This window comes from Ruditapes philippinarum, unplaced genomic scaffold (genome assembly GCF_026571515.1).
Source record: "Ruditapes philippinarum isolate M1 unplaced genomic scaffold, ASM2657151v2 ctg2432_1_1_1_1, whole genome shotgun sequence".
In the NCBI taxonomy this organism is placed as follows: Eukaryota; Metazoa; Mollusca; class Bivalvia; order Venerida; family Veneridae; genus Ruditapes; species Ruditapes philippinarum.
In genome coordinates, this window is record NW_026852842.1 from 101,918 (window position 1) to 123,739 (window position 21,822).

General features: G+C 31.8%; 1 protein-coding gene and 1 long non-coding RNA gene across 3 annotated transcripts; one reads left to right on the plus strand and one right to left on the minus strand.

Moving 5' to 3' along the window:
* Positions 1 to 445: 445 nt before the first annotated feature.
* Positions 446 to 9,393, minus strand: LOC132725921 (N-acylglucosamine 2-epimerase-like). 2 transcript variants are annotated; one of them, XM_060711136.1, is made up of 11 exons: positions 9,248 to 9,364; positions 7,316 to 7,420; positions 6,987 to 7,062; positions 6,462 to 6,537; positions 5,628 to 5,797; positions 4,257 to 4,487; positions 3,519 to 3,600; positions 2,660 to 2,825; positions 2,141 to 2,282; positions 1,486 to 1,573; positions 446 to 1,282 (listed from the first exon to the last, which is right to left on the minus strand). In XM_060711136.1, exons 2-11 carry the CDS (start codon positions 7,414 to 7,416, stop codon positions 1,215 to 1,217), a joined length of 1,200 nt encoding a protein of 399 aa, XP_060567119.1. In that variant the 5' UTR covers positions 7,417 to 7,420; positions 9,248 to 9,364; the 3' UTR covers positions 446 to 1,214. The 2 variants fall into 2 exon arrangements, with proteins under 2 accessions (XP_060567119.1, XP_060567109.1); XM_060711126.1 differs by having other exon boundaries at positions 447 to 1,282; positions 7,316 to 7,429; positions 9,248 to 9,393.
* Positions 9,394 to 16,364: 6,971 nt separating this feature from the next.
* LOC132726002 (uncharacterized) lies at positions 16,365 to 20,009 on the plus strand. The gene is made up of 3 exons (XR_009625135.1): positions 16,365 to 16,510; positions 18,094 to 18,303; positions 19,902 to 20,009. It is a non-coding gene; the product is annotated as an uncharacterized LOC132726002 (long non-coding RNA).
* The last annotated feature ends 1,813 nt before the right edge of the window (positions 20,010 to 21,822 follow it).

Consider the following 21,822-nt stretch of genomic DNA (forward strand, 5'->3'; position numbering starts at 1 on the left):
AGTTAACCAAAGTGTAACAAACTATTACAATTATTAAATATACTTAATATTGTGTAAATGTAAATATAAAAATGAAGAAAAAGAACACTAAAACTGCATGACAGAAGAGCGTCTGTTAATCAGCCTGTTTGCAAATTGTTATGCAAGATTTATTCATTTATTTATTTATTTATTTATTTATTTTGAACACGAATGAAGTCAAGACTTACGCTGAAATGATAGTAGCATTTTTCATGATGACATGCATTTATCAGAACCCTTTTAGGTAGGCCTGGTCCAACATTTTTTCATTTTTTATCATTTTTTGTCTCTTTAGATATCAATAGATAATAACACATCATTAGATAATAACATATCAATAGATAATATTTAATAATATATCAATAGATAATAACATTCGTTGCAAGTATTAGCACATGCCTTCCGGTTAGGGCAACATGTATCTAGCGTTGGTATAATTAATGAAAGATTGACATAATATATTGATAAGTTGACACTATATAATGATGCTGCCACATAATATATTCATACATGCACATCGTCAAATGATAGGTTGACATCATAGAAAGACACATTGACATCATATGTTGTTAAGTTGAATTCATATAAGAATGCTTCCACGTATTCACGAGTGCACAATTGTACGAAGAAAGAGTGACACAACAACGTTTATTTTTATAATCATAAGCCAGTCAATGCTTTCCCAGCAGGAGCAATGTGGTTGCTGAGCTGTGCTCTGGCAAATTCAATGTGGCTTACTGCCGTATTCCGGAGTGAAAACTAGCAACATGATGACAAACATTTCCAGCAGCGTATAGCACCTTTTGAAATCTTTCTCACTAGCGTTGAAATTATGAGGCCATTACTGCCTTATAGCCTTAGGGAGCCAAAAGAAAGAAGAATAAAAAGAGGAAAATACATTGTATATTCGGTTCAGTTCTATCGATTGTGACACGACCTTAAATAGAACAACAATGTCAACAACAGCAAAAACGAGTCCAACTTTTTCTACTGCAGATATTGTGCTATTTTGTAAATCTCTAGCAGATTCTGACCCAATTAGCTTTGGCAGTCAAAATATTTTGACTTAGTACACCAAAAACAAAGGTTTTTTTATTTGTAATGTTTGTAGAGACCTTTATTTTAGGAGTTATTATCGGTTATTTTGAGATCTAAAAGTTAGTCTTCTGCATTCTTTAGTTTCACTGAATGGTCTACTTTCCAAGAATTTCGCCCAATATTTGTTTACACATCAGCAATGCACGTGGCACGTGTAAACAACCTGTAAAATAAATGATATATTTGTATGTACGTGTATTCTAACCATTATATTAATTTCATACAACACACGAAGCTTCCAAGTTAATTTTTGCACATCAAGTTATTCTTAACTAATTATAACATTTTTTGCAAAGAAAAATGAAATATCATAAAATTGGTTTCATAATATAACTTGTACACGATAAATAAATAAATGACTTTCACCTTTCCATGGACCTCCCTTAAAATCCATGCAGATACTTCCATCTCTGTTAAGATACCCTGTCCACTCACCATTTTCTTTATCAACATGCTGGCAATACATTTAAAATGAACTTTAATCAAATAAGATACATTAAACAGAATTATTAGTCTCGCTAATTTTGTATCTGTTATAAATATCAATTCACGTTTTAAGTATATACTTACCGCTTTAATTCATTCCAAAATTTCTGTTTTCTGTGGGACATAACTTGAAATCACGTCCTTTAAAGCCTTAAAATATGCTAAAATGTAGTCTATCGTTATTGCGCTTTTGCCCAACGCAGAATGCGCATGCGCGAAATGCAACATCCGTTGCTATGAAAAAATCGTACTGTAAAAAGGTCTTTTAGTATGGTATGTCTGGAGACCCAATGCCATGTTGGTAAATATCAAATATTTGAGCTACATGTAGTTGGCCCTAACCAAAACTTCCATAATGAGCATCATCAGTAAACTTATCTTGGTTCCATAATCTTATGATCGATTCTCCATAGAACTTATCTGCTATCTCAATACAACAGTAGTTTTTTTAAGTTATTTGAAAATTAAAGATTTATTATATAATTTTATAAAAAAATAACTATGATATATGATAACAATAAAAATCTACAGGTACTTTTGAATAACAGTAATCGAAGAGCTGCTCAAACTTCTCTAGCATTTTTAAATCTTTGGTCTCCTGATACGCCATCAGAAAAGAGATCATCGACTCGTTGTGTGTCCACCAAAGTTTCATATTCCACTCAAGCTGTACTGGGCTATTTTTAAGAATATATAAAAGGTATGAAATAATAACTCCATTCAAATAATAATAGTTCATATTTAAACAGGACTGTGTTAGAATGAAGATAAAAAAATATGATCTTTGTACATACAGTGACAATGTACATGAACTACCTTTTTGTATTTTAAATGGACAAGCATTTTCATTTCAATGTCGAGATATTCAATTTTTTGTATTACGGATTCCTTTACAATGAATCATATTTTGATATCTTCTCGTAAAACCGAATGTTGTCTTTTATGACAATATTGATAAAGAAGGTATGAATTCAACTGCACTATCATAGAGGCAAAGAAATAAAGCAATCGCATGACTTTCAAAAATTTCTCAAGGAGGAAAATACTCTATCACCTGTAACCGTCGACATCTAAAAAGTAGAAAAGTCCACCATATTTTGTATCCCAACCATGATCAAACATTTTGACAATAAAATCCTCTATTGCTGTCTTTTTAAGCTCTTTGTCATTTCTTTTCTTAGCAAATTGTAACAAAAACCATCCTGCTTCGATGGCATGCCCTGGTTTTAAAATAAAGAATAATGTAAACAAACATGTAATCATAACGTTTGTAATTATCTATTGCTTACGACAGCGACTTTGTCTTCTTTAACCCTTTCCTCTTTAAATATTTAAAATACACGAGTCCATCTTTCAATATTTGCTAATAAACATTTCAATTTTAAGAATAGTATTCAAAATACATGGACTGAGGTGTGATCTTGACCGGCTGATCTTGGTATAAACTAGTCACTTGGGTATATTCAGTTGCCACTTTATGTGTTATCTTCATAAAATAAAGATATTATTATTATCATTATTACTATTTACAAACATTACAACAACAGCACTGCAACACTTACAAATTATCAAAAAATGATAAATTCATCATACATTACTATGTTTTGCATGCTAAGCAATGAGTTTCTAAGAATTTTTCTACATGTAATGTATTTCTAAATAGTCTCTCTTTCGCGTACTATTTTACATAATTGTATTCCTTTATTCTCTAAAATTAGTAATATCAATAGTGGAACTGAAGCATATTTTATTCATGAATATGCGTAATATTTCTTAGTTCAAAACTTGTAATAAGTAGTTTGAAGTTTAAGTTTTTAAGTTACTTAAATGTAATATTATACATGACATAAAATAAACCATAATAGAACAGGTATTTCTAAACAAATAAATGACAAACAAATAAATGACAAAACCTGGAACAGTCAGCCTTCCAAAACTTCCCGGAAGTTCTTCACCAGAGGGGCTGACATTTTCCAAAATTATAGAACCTTCTCGCTGGCAAAATAAAATATCAAAGTTATGTGATATCAAAATAGTGATCAAAAATCATAGTTATAGTCAAAAACATATCAATTCAATATCTAAAGTTAAATCCATCATATTTCTATACAAATCATATGCAATTTTGAAATACATATGAAGTTTTTATGTTGGTAGAAAAATTAAATTTGCAAAAAGAAAAATTTTATGAATCGATACAAAACATGTACATGTATATTAAATATATATGTATCTGAAATATATAATGATTAATCAAATAACATATAAACAACTTAAAAGGTATAAAGCAATATCATATTATTTTTATATATAGTTTTAATCAACAGTAAAATTATATTGTTTGCATAATATGATCGATGGTCGATTTTCGAAAGAATCGTAACATAGAACTACTCTGTTATTTAACATGATATTGTAAGTAACAGCATAAAGTTGTTCTTGATATTTTGAGTAGGGTTTTAACTGTTTAGCAATTATTTCAAACATGTGCCATTCGATTTTAAGGTAATTTACTGCCACAAATCTTTCATACAAGCATTTAAGAAGTATTCTTTCTTTTTAAAAAATTCAAACATTTATTTATGCAGCAGATATGTAGCTTTATATCTTAAAATGTAATGACAAAAACATATTAACTGTATGAAATCAACCTGTTTGTGATTAAGAACCTGCTTTAAACTCCAGTCAGCAACATCAGCGTAATTTTCCGACATGGAGGAATCCATTGTTTCCATTTGATCTAGAACACAGAGGAGCATCATGGGAACCGCCATAGAGTTGACTGGAGTGACCCCTGGGAGGGGAGACAACCCAAGCCTTAAATCTGTTGGATCTTCTCTGACCCAATAAATGATCTTGTCAAACATTTCTATTGCCTCATCCTATAATATGTAAAAGAAAATATAAAAGTCTCTCCTAGTTTGCTTTCAAATCTGGGCTGCTTTTCATAGTAATTCCTACACGTGAATCCTAAGTCTTAGGACATAAAACCAACTTTAGAACTAATATAAGACAGTTTCAATAATCATTTTTATCTTCAGTCACATACTGTAAAATATAAATAAATGCATTTTCATTCTCCTGAGAAAAGTTAAGAAATGTAATGACAGACCCTTTTATTCACAATGTGCAAATGCCCATTAGCAGAAATATAAAAGAGTCATAAAACAGGAGTCATAAGTTAGGACATTTTCTTTGAAATTGTTTCAGTTATGGGTCTTATTACTGATTTCAGACTAAGGACTATCTATGAAACGCAGCCCTGCTCTTCAATTGCATGAGTTTTGAAATACCGGTAATAATCAAGACTTTATCATGGCTTCTGTGTAACATTTACATTTTAAGTGATTACAAAACAGAATGTATTTAAAACAGCTTAGTCAGATAGGTTGATTAAATATAATGTATTTGTTATATTAAAGCTGCATGCCTTCAGATGAGTCAAAATATTTCAATAAAATCAAACTTGAGAAATATGTACTACGATTTTAGGAAAAGTAAAATGATTCAAGATTCAAGTAATTTTTCACATGTTATGTGCGGTAAATGACTAACTTTTCAGTATTAACAATTATATTTCTACTATGTTTCTAACACAGTAAGGGCTATTTATGCATACTTTGGCCACTTTTTGGTAATTTAAATTGGTTGTTAGTGCCATTAATAATGTGTAAATTGCTTCCTTTTGGTTATTTCACAATATTATACATTCAAATACATTTTCAAAATTTCCATGAAAATTAGCGTGAATCTGGAGGCGTGCTGCTTTAAAAAATATAGGTATATGAGTAAAGTATATGTTAAACACGCATTCATTCGGTTTCGCTTTACTATAAGTTCATTTGAAATATTCATTTGGCTCTTAATAGTTTCTCAAAAACTTTATATTTCTGTTCGTGTGTTGTGCATTTATTCGGTTCCGCTTATTAGTACCATGGAATATCCATTTCGCTCTTAGTCACAAATATGTTTTACTGGAAAATGTCAAAAAAAATAATCATAGTTTCTCAAAATTTGAATACTTTATATTTTTGTTCATGTGTTGTCCGATAGAGCTCTGACAAAGCCATTGTGTAGAAACACTCGGAGAATATAGACCTCTGAATTTTGATAGGCTGTCCTTGACGCGTTAAACTAAGACATAGTTTGCATGTTTTCGGGTCTTTGGCGTTCTTCTGCAGAAACTCAACACCTGTAATAATAGGTATAGACTAATATTATACTTTGCTTAACCACTGATGGCGTTTTATAAAATTTAATGTTTTTGAAGTTCCGAAAATATCTAATGGGTCGACAGTTTTCCAGAGTTGTCATTGGTTGTCATTCAATTTGAACAGAAACATTGTAATAGTAAAAGAAATCTAAAAACACATGTGTTTGGTGACATTTGGCTAATAGTCGAATACTAAAAACTCGCCATTTTGATACTATTAAAAGAAATTAAAAAAAAACTAAGTGTGTTTGGTGACATTTGACTAATAGTCAAATACCAAAACTCTCCATTTTGACACAAATAAAAGAAATACAAAAAACCTTTGCGTGTCTGGTGCCATTTGGCTACAAAACTCTTCAGTTTGATACAGGGTAAAAATTAAGACAAATATGACCAGATTCTCATAAGAACCACTTGATAATTCCTTTATATGAATTAAAGGAAAATTTGGTGCGGGATTTAGACCTTTTTAATTAAACCTTGTTCATTAAAAACTTTTAATCTTCTTAAATTTCTGTGTACAGTGTACATTAAAATAGTTATTGTTCATTAAAATTGTGAAAACATATCAATTCTTTTAAATAGTATTATTTCCAAACCATCTTTTTAAACCATATATAGTTCTTAATTTATATAAAGAAACCTCTAACAGCTGCCTTGATAATATCTGGCTTTCTAAACTGTTCCTCTTCATTATACAATCGTGCGTACATCCATACCTGTAAAATAAAATAAATTGTCATGATAACATGAATAATACTGAAAAATTAAATTGTAATTTCTTTAAATAGTATAATGGAAACTAAGCAATAAGTGAAGATTTCAGACTCTGAATGTGTCTGCTTATGAGAAACACATGCGTTCGGCATATTTGCAATGCCAATAATGGTCAAATTATCATGAAATAACACCTCATGATATAAAATATATACAAATGTATTTTATATAGTAAATGGGTGCTGGTTAGTAATTTTGTTCTTGATGATCAAGAAGTGATTATTTTATGATAATTTGACCAGAAAATGTTCCGAACGTCTGTAAAACAAATGCAACATCTTTCACGCCCTTACATAATTTACTTAATTAACCCGAATGGCAAATGATGATAATAATAATTATAATATTTAACAGTCAAAATATCAAATATCAACGAAGTATTACACAATACCTGGCGAGCCTGCAACCAAACGTATTTTGTGTCGTCATAAACATGACCAGATGGTCCAAGACAATTAAAGAAACCACTGAAATAAAATCTCGACTTTTACAATTCACAAACAATTATACAGTCTCCCAATGTCATTTCATGTTGTAATAATACTTATATTATACAAAAAGAATATGGATTGAACAAAAGCAAAAAAATCAATATCAATAATAGCAATTAATTAATTGAATTAGAAAATATTGATCAATTAAATTTAAAAAAAAAAACAACTAAAAATATCAATTAATTAATTGGAATATATAATGTATTCATGTATCTCGATTCCATACCCATATTCATCGTCATGTGAATATTTCAACCAGAATTGTACAGTCCTCACAAGATCAGCGCTAATTTCTTTATAGAACTCTTCCAAACGTGTCCCTGCCATATTGCTGCAGTAACTTTGTGAAAAAGAAATATAAGTATTATAGGCTCTGTAATTGATTATACAGTCAACTCGCTATCATTCGCTGTTATTCGAAGACTGACGGAAGGGCCGAAGAGTTGCTAGTGTACATGTAGATACATACGAACGTTATATAAAAATCTTATAAAACCCAAAATTAATGTTCAAAGGAACACTAAATTAATGAATCGATGAATATTTTCAACAGGGATAAATGAATTGCTTTCTTAATTAAGAAAGTAGGCAAATTCAGCCAAAAATGCTAGTATTTTTTTATTTCTCAAAGGTTTTTTTGTTGTACAGTTTCCAAAATTATACTCGTTGGTCATTTTTCCGGGTCATCTTTTTATTCTTCTGCATTTTTGCTATATAGTACAGGTATTATAGTGATTAAGTATTTTGTATGAAAGTCAAAATACCACTTTGCTTCCACATTAAAATCCATTATTACAATGTTGTTTTGTCATCTCTATACGGAAATAAAAATGTGTTTATTTTTGAAGCTGAATGTACTTTGAACAATAATGGCAACAAATAGTTTAGAACTTTATGTAATTAGATAAAAGGCATGTATAAATTAATGAAGTTTTGTATTCAGAGAAACTGGCGCCATTTTTCGACAATGGTCTAATAACATTAACTTTAAACACCACACCAAAGGTCAGATTACTGCAATGTATCATGGCCAGTGATTGGCAGCAAAAATTCAGGAAACCCGTAAGATTCAATAGGACATCAGGTGATTGGATGAAAATGCGTTGTTTACAAGTATTTATATAATAAATTTTAAAATTTATATAAGAAACTAACACTGCATTGTTTACTTAAGAAAATGAACTGTTTCATAAGTCTCTTGGATAATTTTTTACTTGGATATTTTCATTTTAAACAAGTATATGCCAGTCCTGTAATCAGCAGAAAATTTCAGGATAAAAGGGGTTGCTATAATTTTGGGGGCATTTTGCGAAAAAATTTAATTGATCATCCCTATATAACAAGATCATTTTGATGTGTCAAACAAAAATCACATATTTAGCATGAATACTAAGTTTTAAGGTAGGTTTACGAGTCATTTCTTATAATGTAAGTCTATGGGAAAATTAATAAACTAGTCCGACCCAAAAGGTAGGGGTCTTGACAAATCTTTACGGAAAAGTCAAATTTGTACTACATGTACAATAGCATTTGACCAAGTTTGTACAAAATGATCTCTTATCTAGGCCATCATTTATTAATCAAGACACAAAAAAAACCTGAAAAGTTTTTATCCTTAGACCTATGTTAGTTCAGGTCGAAAAGTATTTCAAATCATTGTCTTCCATAACCTTTACAGGCAATTTTAAAATAAGTGCTAAAACCTTTACTACGAGTCTAGACTTAAATATGCGTATTTTGTCTCGTTTAACTTTAAGACGCAATGATTCCAGTGATATGTTATTGCATGATGGGATAAAAATTATTTCACGGAAAGTACAAAGATCTTGTTTTTATTCATTTTCGGTAAAAGTAACTCACTTCATGCAGATATGGAAAATATGCCTGTTTGCCTTAACAGAAGGTATAATAATGATAATAAATGATAGACATCACGAAAGTAAGCAGTAGTTACTAGTGCCAAAAAATTATGCAAGTACATGTACTTTAAATAAGAAAAAATGACTTCTATCAAGAGGGCAAGTTATCTAAGGCGGTCACGTTTTAAACTACAGTAATTTGTAAAAAAAAATAACAACTTAACATGATCTGGCAGAGAGAGCAATGAGAAACAATGTTCAAAATATATAGAAATGAGTAAACAATATAGGCTACCTACTTGAATAATGTAAAGTCTTCCTTACGCTATCCTATTCCTTACTATATCATACACGCATGCCGCAATTACAATCTTTTAAGTTAACTAAATTATTCTATTATCTTGTGACCTATTTGTCTAAAGTATGATTTGCGACTTCAAGGTTAAGCTTATCAGTGGGCTGTGCTTAATATTCATTTATTATAATGGAATTTAGTTCAAACTTTCCATGTACAAATTTAAGGTAACACACTTTTCATGCGATGAGGACAGATGCAATGGTCTAGTGAATGTTTATAATAAGTTCAGGGATCATAACTCCGATCACTTGCTTTCCAAACTAATATTTCATATGTATATGATAATGTCTTTCACGTTCGATTTTAAGACACGATGTCTGGTGCAATTGTGCTTTAGTTACACCTTGATAGTTCACTCTTCTCATGCATGGAATAAAGTAATTTCTGTACATATCTGATGTATATACGTACTAGCTCTTAATAATAAAAAGAAACTTTTAAAAACAATACATGTCATCACACACATTAAAACAAACAACAAACAAACAAAACACGTTGGTTTTCTGTACTGCGCGCGGATGTACACGCAAGCACGCCCGCGCGCTCTTTATCTGATTAATTTATCCAAATTTATTAAAAATGAAATGTATTTTAAATGCTCCTTTGAAAACTTTAAAATTAAGGTAACTTTCATTACTGTTTTTTTCTTCTGCATACATAGGAATCATTTAATTGCTGCCAAGAGCTTGAATTGCCCTCCCAGTTAAGTGTTATCCGTAGGAGGACCCTATTTATTTATTATCGGAAAGTTTGTAGATAAGCTATATTTTCAAACCACTTTATAAATTTATAATAAACCTACTGTTTAATCTTTATAAAACAGTGAGCACAATATTTAAAAAAGCAAAAACACACAAACGTGGCCAAACCTGGCCTTAACACCCGACAATGTGCACGTGCCACAGAACACATCTAATTTAGCCACATATAGGACCCTTGAAGATAATTACATAAGCACTCTTGCTGCACAACCCCTCTTTTTTCATGCTTATTTTCAAAACTTTAACAAAATAACTCACAGAAACGGAATAAAATCATAGTAACAATAACTCGTTTAGTTTTGAGGTCTGCTTAACCACGGACTTTAAATGACATTTAGATATTTTATGAAAAGTGACTTTACAACTAAACAATTGAGGTCTAGTGAGGAAGAAAGAGATTTAGGTATATTATATGATAAGGATTTGAAATTTCGACATCACATAAGTAATTGTATCAATAAAGCAAATAAAATAACTGGATCGGTTAGAAATACCTTCTTACATGTAAATATAAAGCAATTTCGGAAACTTTATAAAACACATATATATAAGACCACACCTTGAATATGGAAATATTATTTGGAGTCCAAGATTTAAAAAAGATATTGAAGCAGTCGAAAGAGTTCAAAAAAGAGCAACAAAGATGGTTCAATGTATCAGAAATTTATCATATGTAGAAAGATTAAAAATTCTGGAAATTCCTTCTTTGGCTTACAGAAGATTTAGAGGTGATATCATACAAGTATGGAAATTATTAAATGGGAAGGAAGATATAGATTATAATGTATTTTTTGAAAAAGCACAACTTGATAATCATCACATCAGAGGAAATTATATGAGGTTGAAAATAAAATCATTTAAAAAGGAAATAAGAAAACATTTTTTCTCATTTAAGAGCAGTACCAGAATGGAATAGATTACCAGATACTGTAGTATGTTCACCAACGCTGAATTCGTTAAAAACAGACTCGATAAAGTTATGATAAACAAATTATATACTGTTGTACCGGATAATAATTATTGGGTGTCAGACCTTGAGGGGGTTACAAGAGATTTCTGATCTCGCGACCCTACGCTGGATAAAGTAAAGTAAATCCGTGGCTTAACCCGTGCGACCGGCTTAGTTCTGATTGGAAGCACGGATTTATATTACAATAATATAAATCCGTGTTGGAAGCAAGTACAGATTTAATTCGTTATATGATTTGGAAACCAATCACCTTTCCAAATACTAATCACATAGCTGAAAAGCCAGAGCCAATTTGTTTTGAAACAGCAACTGATTGTTACTGGGGCGAATTGTTTTAATAACGAAGCGCACGTCTAATTTTAAATCTACCGCTTCAGATCACATGTAAATCACGTGACAGTTCAAGATGGCCGCCACAAAGTACAAGAAGTAGAAGACGTAATATTTTTTTCGGAGGATGTTTAGAGCATTTTTATACTGAAAAGAGTAAGGTTATATGATTACACGTTTAAACAAAAAGTATTGTGATGTATTTTAACATACAAATGACTAATTAGTACTCTAATTAATATTATTTTATGTCGCAAGTTAGTGTATCTACTGTAACTTAAGTTTTTTTTAAGTCAAAATATATTGACATGCCAAAGCTTGATTCTGAGATATTTTCGTTCTGGGTCAGAATCTCGCTTCTAGGCGAGATATTGTCCAGACATGATAATAGCACAATATCTCGTAGCGCAGTACAATTAGTTGGACTAAGTGTAACTTGTACTGTTGTAAGCAATCCCAGACACAAAGGGTTGTGGCGGTGATAGTTTTCACTGAGGATCATGGCAGTAAGCCACATTAAATATACCAGAGGAGCCACTGCTTCATTCCTGGGCAGGCTCTCCATTATGGTTGCCTGATTCACATTCCAAAGCTCTACCTAATAGGGTTTTTTTTCCAGTATTTTGGGAACATGACCCATACCCTTGAGATTAGGAATTTTAGCGTCATTTTGCCCAAAATTGGGGAAAAAAACACAACAGTTTCAAGTTTCCTGAGGCAATATATTCCTTTTCTAATAGGATTTAGTTCACAAAAGAAGGTCTCTGGTTTTCATATTTTTGAACTGTGTTTGTATCACCTGCACCATTTATGAAGACGTTGTCATCTGTAGCTGAAAAAAGCTCGCACAATTTGCAACAATACCCATCTTTTGCACCACTATAATACAACAAGTCATACTTCAACTCATATTTGTTGGAACTAAATAGCCTTTGATCAGGGACAACTATATCTGACTTAGACTCGTCGCTAGAACTTTTAAAACCCTGAAAAGGAACATCATCGTGGTAACTCACGGTCACCGTTGAAGGCAATTTCTCACTAGTACTTGCAGTTTCATTTGCCGTAAACGTTTCCAAAGTACAACTCTTTTCCGAGAGAATCGCTTGCTTAAACATTTAATCAATTTTTCTGTTTTTATCAGTGCCTTTTTAAAGTTTTTTTTACGTAATATTTTGAATTGTGAGACATTTTGATCTACTTTCACTTTCAAAGGTCGTCGCTATTGTTAGACGCTTGACAAATTAATACTGAGAAATCAAGCGTCTACTTAACATGTGAAAATGACCAAATAACGGCTATAAAATCGGCCAAAAAAAACCTGGTAAGTTAATAACTTGACAGTCTGATGACACAGAGGGTGTTGAGCTCCAAACGCCTTAGTTCTGGCTTCCAAAACTTTATCTTCCAATTATGTCAAATCAATCGTGGAAAAGTAGACATTTCTGCTGTGCTTCAAAATCGCAAGAAAGTTTAAAAGAGGATAAAACAAGGATATTTAGATGTAAAAATTGAGACTGGAAAAACTAGGATTAGACATGTTCAATGCTAGCTATGGCTGCAATGAACTGCTCTGGGGTAGGGAGTAGGGCAACTGCAGGAGATAGGTGGTTCAATTGGTATACAGCCCTAGGAAAGAAGGAAAATTTATATGTCTGAGGAAGCTGTGAATAACCAATAACAGGGGGTGGCCACAACATCACACAATGGGGTGGCCATGGCGTGAAGTTTCTCTGGGGATAGCAACCAGATCATGGTGAACCTTGTAGCATCAGCCTCTACTTATATTAATGTGTTCCACTTTTCAAGGCTTACGGGAGTGAAGCATGTCCATGACACCAGAGGTCTGAACATAATCTAGCTTAATCCATCGGACTGCTCTTCTTTGGATATTTTCAATTTGATCTATTTGTATTTTGCTTTTGGGAGACCATTCTGGGATCTGACTAACAACTGGTAGGCAATATACTTTAAAATGGATTGGGATTTAACCTTTGTCACTACATATGATTCCTAAGGTTTGGTTTGCTTGCTTGGATGTCCTGTTTATGTGGGCATCCCTTGTAATGTTTTCTGATATATCCATGTTTATGTATTTAGCTGAGGTAACCATTTCTATCAAAGTAGTATTGTGTTGGGATAGAATATTTCCTTTTTGTGATGTGGATAACTTGAAGATGATAAATTCCATATCACACTCCAACTCCCACTTTTCTAACCGATCTAGGTCATTTTGGAGGGTAACTAATTGGTTTGCAGATGTCAGAGCAATGTATATTGCAGTATCATTTGCAAGCAAGCACACACGGGAATTTATGTTTTGTGGGAGGTCATTTATATATGAAGTAGGAGGGTCCTAGAACAGTACTTTCCCTATGGCTAAATTTTCTTAAAATTTTCACTGGCCTTAACTAATTTTCACTGGCCATGGGCCACGGGGCCAGGGCTGAATTCGATTACTGGGTACGCTGAAGACCTTAAGCTACAAATGCCTTCGATTCCTAGTAAAATGTATATTTGTCAATCACAGCACATGCACATATAATATATATATCAATAAAAGTTGCATAATGCTGTTTTAAAAAAAAATCATTTCAACATCAATAATAGATCTATTATTATCTATAAGATTTATATTTATAGTCTGTTACAATAAACATTATAACACTAACAAAGCTATTTTCCAACATGACATAACAGACTATCCTTTAACATGCAAACAAATAACCTGTATGAAAAAAATAGATTAAGAGACAATTGTCCATCTGTGATAAAAGCTGTAAAATATTATAATATATTAAAGAATTACCCGTAAATAAGCACATATGGATAAAATAATTGACTACTATTAATTATCACAATATAAATCAACAGACTACACGTAGAATGCATTTTATGTACACTAAACATAATAAGCAAAATTAAAACAAAAATTGAGGAAATAGTCAAGGTTCAGCATTAAGACTGTCCCAGTAGCAGCAATCTGATATGAGCCATGTCATGACTAAATAAACGTAGTGCGTTTGAGACCAGCATGGATCCAGACCAGCCTGAGCATCCATGCAGTCTGATCAGGATCCATGCTGTTCGCTATCAGTTTCTCTACTTGTTATAGGGTTTGTAAGCGAACAGCATGGATCCTGATCAGACTGCGCGGATGCGCAGGCTGGTCTGGATCCATGCTGGTCGCAAACGCACTATGTTGGTTTTGTCGTGACGGGGCTCATATATACTTAATCATGAAATTAAGAATATGAAATATACATGCATGCAACTATTGTTAAGTGGTTCCAGCAAGTTTAGGGTTTAAATGTGCCAGCTGATCTTGGTCTGGCTCGGTTGTGTTGCTTGAGTCTGCTGCCAGGTAGCTGGATGGTCCTGGTGGGATTCAAATCCACAGCAGCTGCTAATTGATAGGCAAGTGATTTAAAGTTAGTAACCTTAACCACTTTGCCACAAAAGCTCCTATTCAACTAAGACATGGTTTATTTATAGATGTTTTTTATTAAGGATTAAAGTTTCTCACTAGTAATTCAGTTTCAAGTAGTAATAACATCTGTTTAAAGTAGGATTAAAACTTCTTTATTTTAAAGTTTTTAAATTCCTTGTACTCTCACACAAGTGCATTCACTGATACTTTTGTTAAAGGCCCATTATGTCTCAGAAAGCATATCATTTCCCCCCTCAAAAACTGTTTATTTTTGCTATCTTGTTACAGTATCCAAATATATACTAATTTGCTATATTCCTGAACCATCTTTTGCATCTTACTCTATGTTGGCAATTTGTGTAATTATAGTGAATTAGTATTTTACATGGAAGTCAAAATACTATTTTGTTTACATTTTGCTACATGTACCTTTACGGCACATACATGTTCAGTGCTACTTTTTCTCTTAAAAACATCTACCATGCTCTTAATCCATTATTTAAACATTACTAAACATGTGTTTGACATTTCTGAAGAATTAAAATATACTCTGTATATTGATTTCTGAGGTATCATGTGCCTTTAAGGTAAACCACAATCTTGATAATTCAATTAATGTACGTTTGTATGCAAAATATGATTTGAAATTTAGTGCCACAGCAAGTACTAAAGGAGAAGAATTTTATAAGACTTAGTCTTTCATTCTCATCCTTTTCTTTGAATATATTAAATATTTGTATTCTGATTGTATTGTATTATGTATATCATGTAAATATTCGGGAAATAAATATGTTTAAACTAAGTACTAAACTTGCTTATTTATTATGCCAACCTCTAGTTTTTCTTTAAAGGCACATATTGCCATAGAAATGATTTTTCTTTTCTTCTTTAGAAAAGGCAAATACATGTATGTAATTAAAAAAGGGAATTAAAACATTATTATTGGATGGAGTTACTGAAAGTATGTATCCCAGAATGTGAAATAATTTGTCAAAATTGTAACAAAGTGTAATCAAATTGGTATTTATATTTGACTTTCATACTTAATATTAATAATAAATCACTAAAATTGCACTAATCACCAAAAAAATAAAAGAAGTGAAAGATGGTATAGTTATATGACCAATAAGAATTTTTCCTGAAAATTTTACAGGACACCGTCCAAATGAAGAAAAAGTTTTTGATAAATGAATATAATAGCATTTTAGGCATAATGGGCCTTTAATATATTGTTCTTTTCACTGAAGTACAATAATATGTTGTTAGATTTTGTACATTGTGTAGATTCTGATGACTCAAGATGTTTTTATAAATTGTTAAACCTTAAGGGTATTTAAACATTTTTTATACAAATTGAATGTTCTATCAACTTGATCATTATGTATTTTCACCAGCATTAGGTACCCATTCGGGCGTGCAAATTAATAATACAAAAAAAATATGTTTAATTTTGTACAGCATTGAAACATTGTTAAATCGTACATTAAACCACTACTTTTGTGGGTAAAACACTGTAGCAAAGTTTGATAAAATAGTAAAATTGTTCCCACCATAAAATATAAATTGTTTTCACCCTATACTGTGTAAATATATGGGTTGTGTAATTTAAGCTAAAAATAATAGCTTAATGTTGAGACATAATTTTATCGACTGTTTTTATTGGGTGATTTGTTTGGGTGTTTTAAGTATGGATTACTTAATATAAATACTGATGTAAGTGTTTGCATTAGGTAGAAAATTATTTGTAGTTTTATGTGATATAATTATTTTTTATGAATAATGTAAAGCTGGATTTAAGTGAAGTTATTTATATTGTAATAATATGTGAAGTGAGTAATTGCTTAAAAGTGGCCCAGGTTAGAATTATGCCGCCAGGAAGGAAACATTTTTGTATGGAATTATAATGGACTGTTAGTATACAAATGTAGATAGAATAAGTTAAAGCTCCATGCCTCGAGATAAGCCAAAATATTCTTAAGAAAATTGTGTAAAAGATTCAAGAATCAAGAAATGATTTACATTTTATGTGTGACTAATGAGTTAATATCTCGATCATTTAACAATATTTTACTTTTAAAATTGAATAAATTTTAATGAAAATAAGCATGTATCTGGAGGCATGCTGCATTAAAACTTTGTATGGTAAGGCGGGGTGGATTTCTTTCTCCGTAATCAATAACTTTGTAATTATTAAATATACATGTACTGTAGTTATCATGATCTAAAGGACTTAGCAGGGCCAGCAAAATCTGATATTGACTTACTTGTCTGTTTTTATGTGAACCATTTTTTAAATTGTCCATAATCATGATATTTTCATAATTAATTCTTGAAAATCTTCATTTTCCGTACAACCTGGGCAATACGGACAATTGATTTTGCCGGCCCTGCTTAGAACATAACCCTTAGTTTCATTGGCTGGAATTTCTTTGTGCTATAATTAAGATGAAGTAATAGTTGTTGTAGCATTGTCTAGGAGTAGGAGGAGCATTAAAAAGCCAAAACTTGTATGAAGTAAAAACAGCTCTTGGTGATTATAGTGAAAATGCATCAACTTTTAAGGGGTCTCCACGGGGGTTTATTGAAATGATAGGACTGGAGATAAAAATTTCGATATTAATGTCCCATATTCTGTAAATATAGACCAATAATGTGTGTGCAGAATTTCAGATAATTCATTTATTCCATTTTTCTTATTGTGAAAAATAACCCAAAATTGAATAGCTTTTCACTCCAATAAGACTAAGAAAAGCACAAAAATGTCATTTTCAATATAGTTCTTAATATATTTCTTATATAAACTTTTGCATATCTTTCTGTTTAAAGTTTCTCTGTGTAAGAAATTAATATGTTTTTATACTTTTAAACCTCAGTGGAGTTCCTTTAACTACTGTCCAGTTATTTTCTTGGCAAATTTGACAAAATGTACGCTTTTTATTTCTAAGATTAATTTTCCAGTAACTTGACAAAGGTACATGATAATTTGTATTACTAAGTATTATGTCAGCATACAGTAACAAACTGTACAAATTTCCTGTGACAATATCTTTTCTATGAGTCATAAAATCATAATTTACACAAGGGAAACAAATGTTTTCAGTTATTTTTCAATATTATTGGCAATTAATAACTTGATTATCAATTACAACTAATGTATTGACTTATTATAACAATGTAATGTATTGACAGAAGCTGAGATAAAAATCGGTCAAAGTGATAAGCTTCTGTACACGTTATTGTATAAATGTTTGTTTTCTGACTCATTCTCTGTAATGGTGTATTTCCTTTATTTTTAGATGACCAGACTTACAAACTCTTAATATGAATCGTAGGTTATTCTTTGGGACAAGTTGTGCTTGTTGTAAATGAATACCAATATAAACATCACAAAAAAGTTTTCGATGACAACAAACATAGATAGTTGTTAGATACATGGAATATGGCGGGTGTGAGTGAACGCCTACAGCCAGACATAGGAAAGCTGAATATCAAAACAAAAGGAGAAGGTAAATTTTTTAAAAATACATGCCTCAAAAGGAGCCAAAACATTTTAATAAAATCAAATGTAAGAAAAATGTTCTAAGATTTTATGAAAAGTAAAAAGATTCAAGACTGAAGTGATAATTTACAGTGTATGTGAGATTAATGATTGAATTTCCTGTAGTTTTCACCATATTTCTTCAGCTTGACAAATTTAGTAAGAGCTAATTTTGCACCACTTTCTGGTCATTTGTATGGATGTATGTGCTGTTTTCAGTGCTTAAATTACCTTCTTTGTTCACATCACAATATTTTACTTATAAATAGCATCATTTCAAAATTTTCATGAAAATTAACATGAATCTGGAGACATTCTGCTTTAAACATAAAAATTACTCTGTCTGCTAAATCCTATCTAATAGAAGTGTGTTATAAATCCAAGGAAACTTGCACAAATTTAAAAGTGTATAAAGCTGCTGCAAAAATCATAATTGTTTGACTTCTATAAAAGAATACTTCCAAAATGCTTGTATGAAGTAAATATGTATTAATTGCCTTAAAAACGAATGGGGCATGCACAAATCATTGCCAAACGGATAAAACCCTACTAAAAATAGCAAAGTTCAGTTCCTGAACATATTATTCTGTTTACATACATTATCCATGTGTATTGAATAACAGAGACATTCATACAACTTTTTCGGGAATCAACCATATAAGAATGGAACAAACATAATTTTACTGTTGATAAATATCATAGAAATATTTCATAAGATATAGATTTATACCCTTTAAACACAGCTGAACCTTTGGATATATATAATCCAATAAAGTTCTAAGTGATGTAGAATGAACATTTATATGATAAGTAAAAATATTTTGTTCTAGAACATTATAATTTTTTTTATTATCTGCTTTATAATACTGCACGTTTGTAATGTCGCTTTTCATTGGATAATCGTGACATATATATAGATTTATATACATGGCAGCTGTCGATTTATGAAAATATCTTACTTTTTCTGTACAAAATAATGCTTGCTGTATTATAAATTCGTTATAAAGATTGTTGACAGGTTATATGGCCCTATATAAATGGCTGTTTGCAATATAACCCTCTCCTAGGGGCTCGGGTTATATTTACCAACAGCCATTTATATAGGGCCATATAACCAACCTGTCAACAATCTTTATAACTTATAATAAAAATCTATGATATATCCCATCATATATCTCACACTTGCCAACAACTTCCATGTTTAATTCTTCCGTGGTTTAGACCGCCTCCGTGGTCGAGGGGTTAGAGTCGATGACTTCTAATCCAGTTACCTCTCTGGCGTGGGTTCGATCCCCGGGAGATGCTTTGGTAGTTTAGCGAGGAGGAAGGTAGTTTAGTACTGGTGTAACTCTCCAGGAACGATGGTTAGGAAACTACCCGCCTATATGACTGAAATACTGTTGAAAAAGGCGTAAAATGAAACAAACAAACAAACAAACAAATCTTCCGTGGTTTGTTGTTACAAAATGAATGTCTGATACTATATACTTTCTGAGCAATAATTACCTTTATTTTAGAAGGAATATGTTAATTTAAAAGTATAAAAACATGATTTTTGTATTTCAGATGTTGCTGATTTAGTACAGAACATTTCAAATTTATCGCCAACAACACAAGAACATTTAGGTGTACTGCTGAGAAGTATTTCAAATGGAACGGGTAATTTTAGAAAATATTTTCTTTTATTTAATAAGAGTAACCATTTACTATTTTGTAATGTAAGGGGTGAAAGAAGTTATCCAGTTAGCAAAGGGAAGGTAGGTGGTTCTACTAAGTTATCCTCTTGTAACTGAAATAATGCATGGAGGAGCACCTAAGGTCTTTCCACCACTAAAACTGGAAAGTCGTCATACAACCTTAGCTGTGTTGGTGTGACCAATGAAGAAAAAAATTATTTAGTAAATAATGTTGAAATATACTGTCATATGATATAATTTGTATTCTTGTATAAAAACTGCCCACACAGGTATACAATAACGGGAAAAGAAAACATGCATTAACAGTTATGAGCTGCGTCACGACAAAACCAACATAGTGCGTTTGCGACCAGCATGGATCCAGACCAGCCTGCACATCCGCGCAGTCTGATCAGGATCCATGCTGTTCGCTATCAGTTTCTCTACTTGTAATAGAGTTGGTAAGCGATCAGCATGGATCCTGATCAGACTGGGCGGATGCGCAGGCTGGTCTGGATCCATGGTGGTCGCAAACCAATTATGTTGGTTTTGTTGTGACACGGCTTATATATTCCTTCTACAATGTGGCATTGTTGCACATTTTAAATATGCATGACTCGGGGTGCAATGTAAAAACAGCTTCATGCCATGACGGCCTCAGTACTTTTATTATCAAAACAGAACTACACCTTGCATTTGCATCTGTAGAACCCCAATAACCCTCTATTGTGTTTGTTCTTATTGTTTGTCTATCTTTTTATGCCCCCAAAATGTGGGAGCATATAGCGTTGCACTTGTCCGTCCGTCAATCCGTCAGTCAGTCCGTCCCGAAATCTTGTGAACGCAACTCCTCTTAAACCGGATGGCAGATTTTGCTTAAACTTACAGGGATGAACAACCTTAATGACTAGATGGTAGTAAAGGAAGGAATTTTCGCTGCGACCAAATTTAACAGAATTATGGCCCTTTGTTGATTTTTTCACTATATACTATGTAGAAATTTTGTGAACGCAACTCCTCTTAAACTGGTTGGCAGATTTTGCTTAAACTTACAGGGATGAACAACCTTAATGTGTAGATGGTAGTAAAGGAAGGAATTTTTGCTGCGACCAAATTTAACAGAATTATGGCCCTTTGTTGATTTTTTCACTATATACTATGTAGAAATTTTGTGAAAGCTATATACTATGTAGAAATTTTGTGAAAGCAACTCCTCTTAAACCGGATGGCAGATTTTGCTTAAACTTACAGGGATGAACAACCTTAAGGTCTAGATGGCAGTAAAGGAAGGAATTTTTGCTGCGACCAAATTTTACAGAATTATGGCCCTTTGATGATTTTTTCACTATATACTATGTAGAAATTTTGTGAATGCAACTTTTCTTAAACCGGATGGCAGATTTTGCTTAAACTTCCAGGGATGAACAACCTTAATGTGTAGATGGCAGTAAAGGAAGGAATTTTTGCTGCAACCAAATTTTACAGAATTATGGCCCTTTGTTGATTTTTTCATTATATACTTTGTAGAAATTTTGTGAACGTAACTTTTCTTAAACCGGATGGCAGATTTTGCTTAAACTTCCAGGGATTTACAACCTTAATGTGTAGATGTTAGTAAAGGAAAGAATTTTTGCTGTGACTAAATTTAACAGAATTATGGCCCTTTGTTGATTTTTTGTCCAAAAAATATTTGACCTAGAGTCATAAGATTGACAGAACAGTGGCGTGTGGGGGCATCTGTGTCCTATGGACACATTTCTAGTTTCAACTCATATTGGGCCATGATACTGGCTATGTACCTGACTTAGAAT

Coding starts and splice junctions, on each gene's coding strand:
- LOC132725921 (XM_060711136.1), bottom strand. CDS start 7,416: ATGGCAGGGACACGTTTGGAAGAGTTCTATAAAGAAATTAGCGCTGAT. Junction 7,063..7,315: donor TCACATGACGATGAATATGG/GTATGGAATCGA, acceptor ATTTTATTTCAG/TGGTTTCTTTAATTGTCTTG. Junction 6,538..6,986: donor TTTGGTTGCAGGCTCGCCAG/GTATTGTGTAAT, acceptor TTTATTTTACAG/GTATGGATGTACGCACGATT.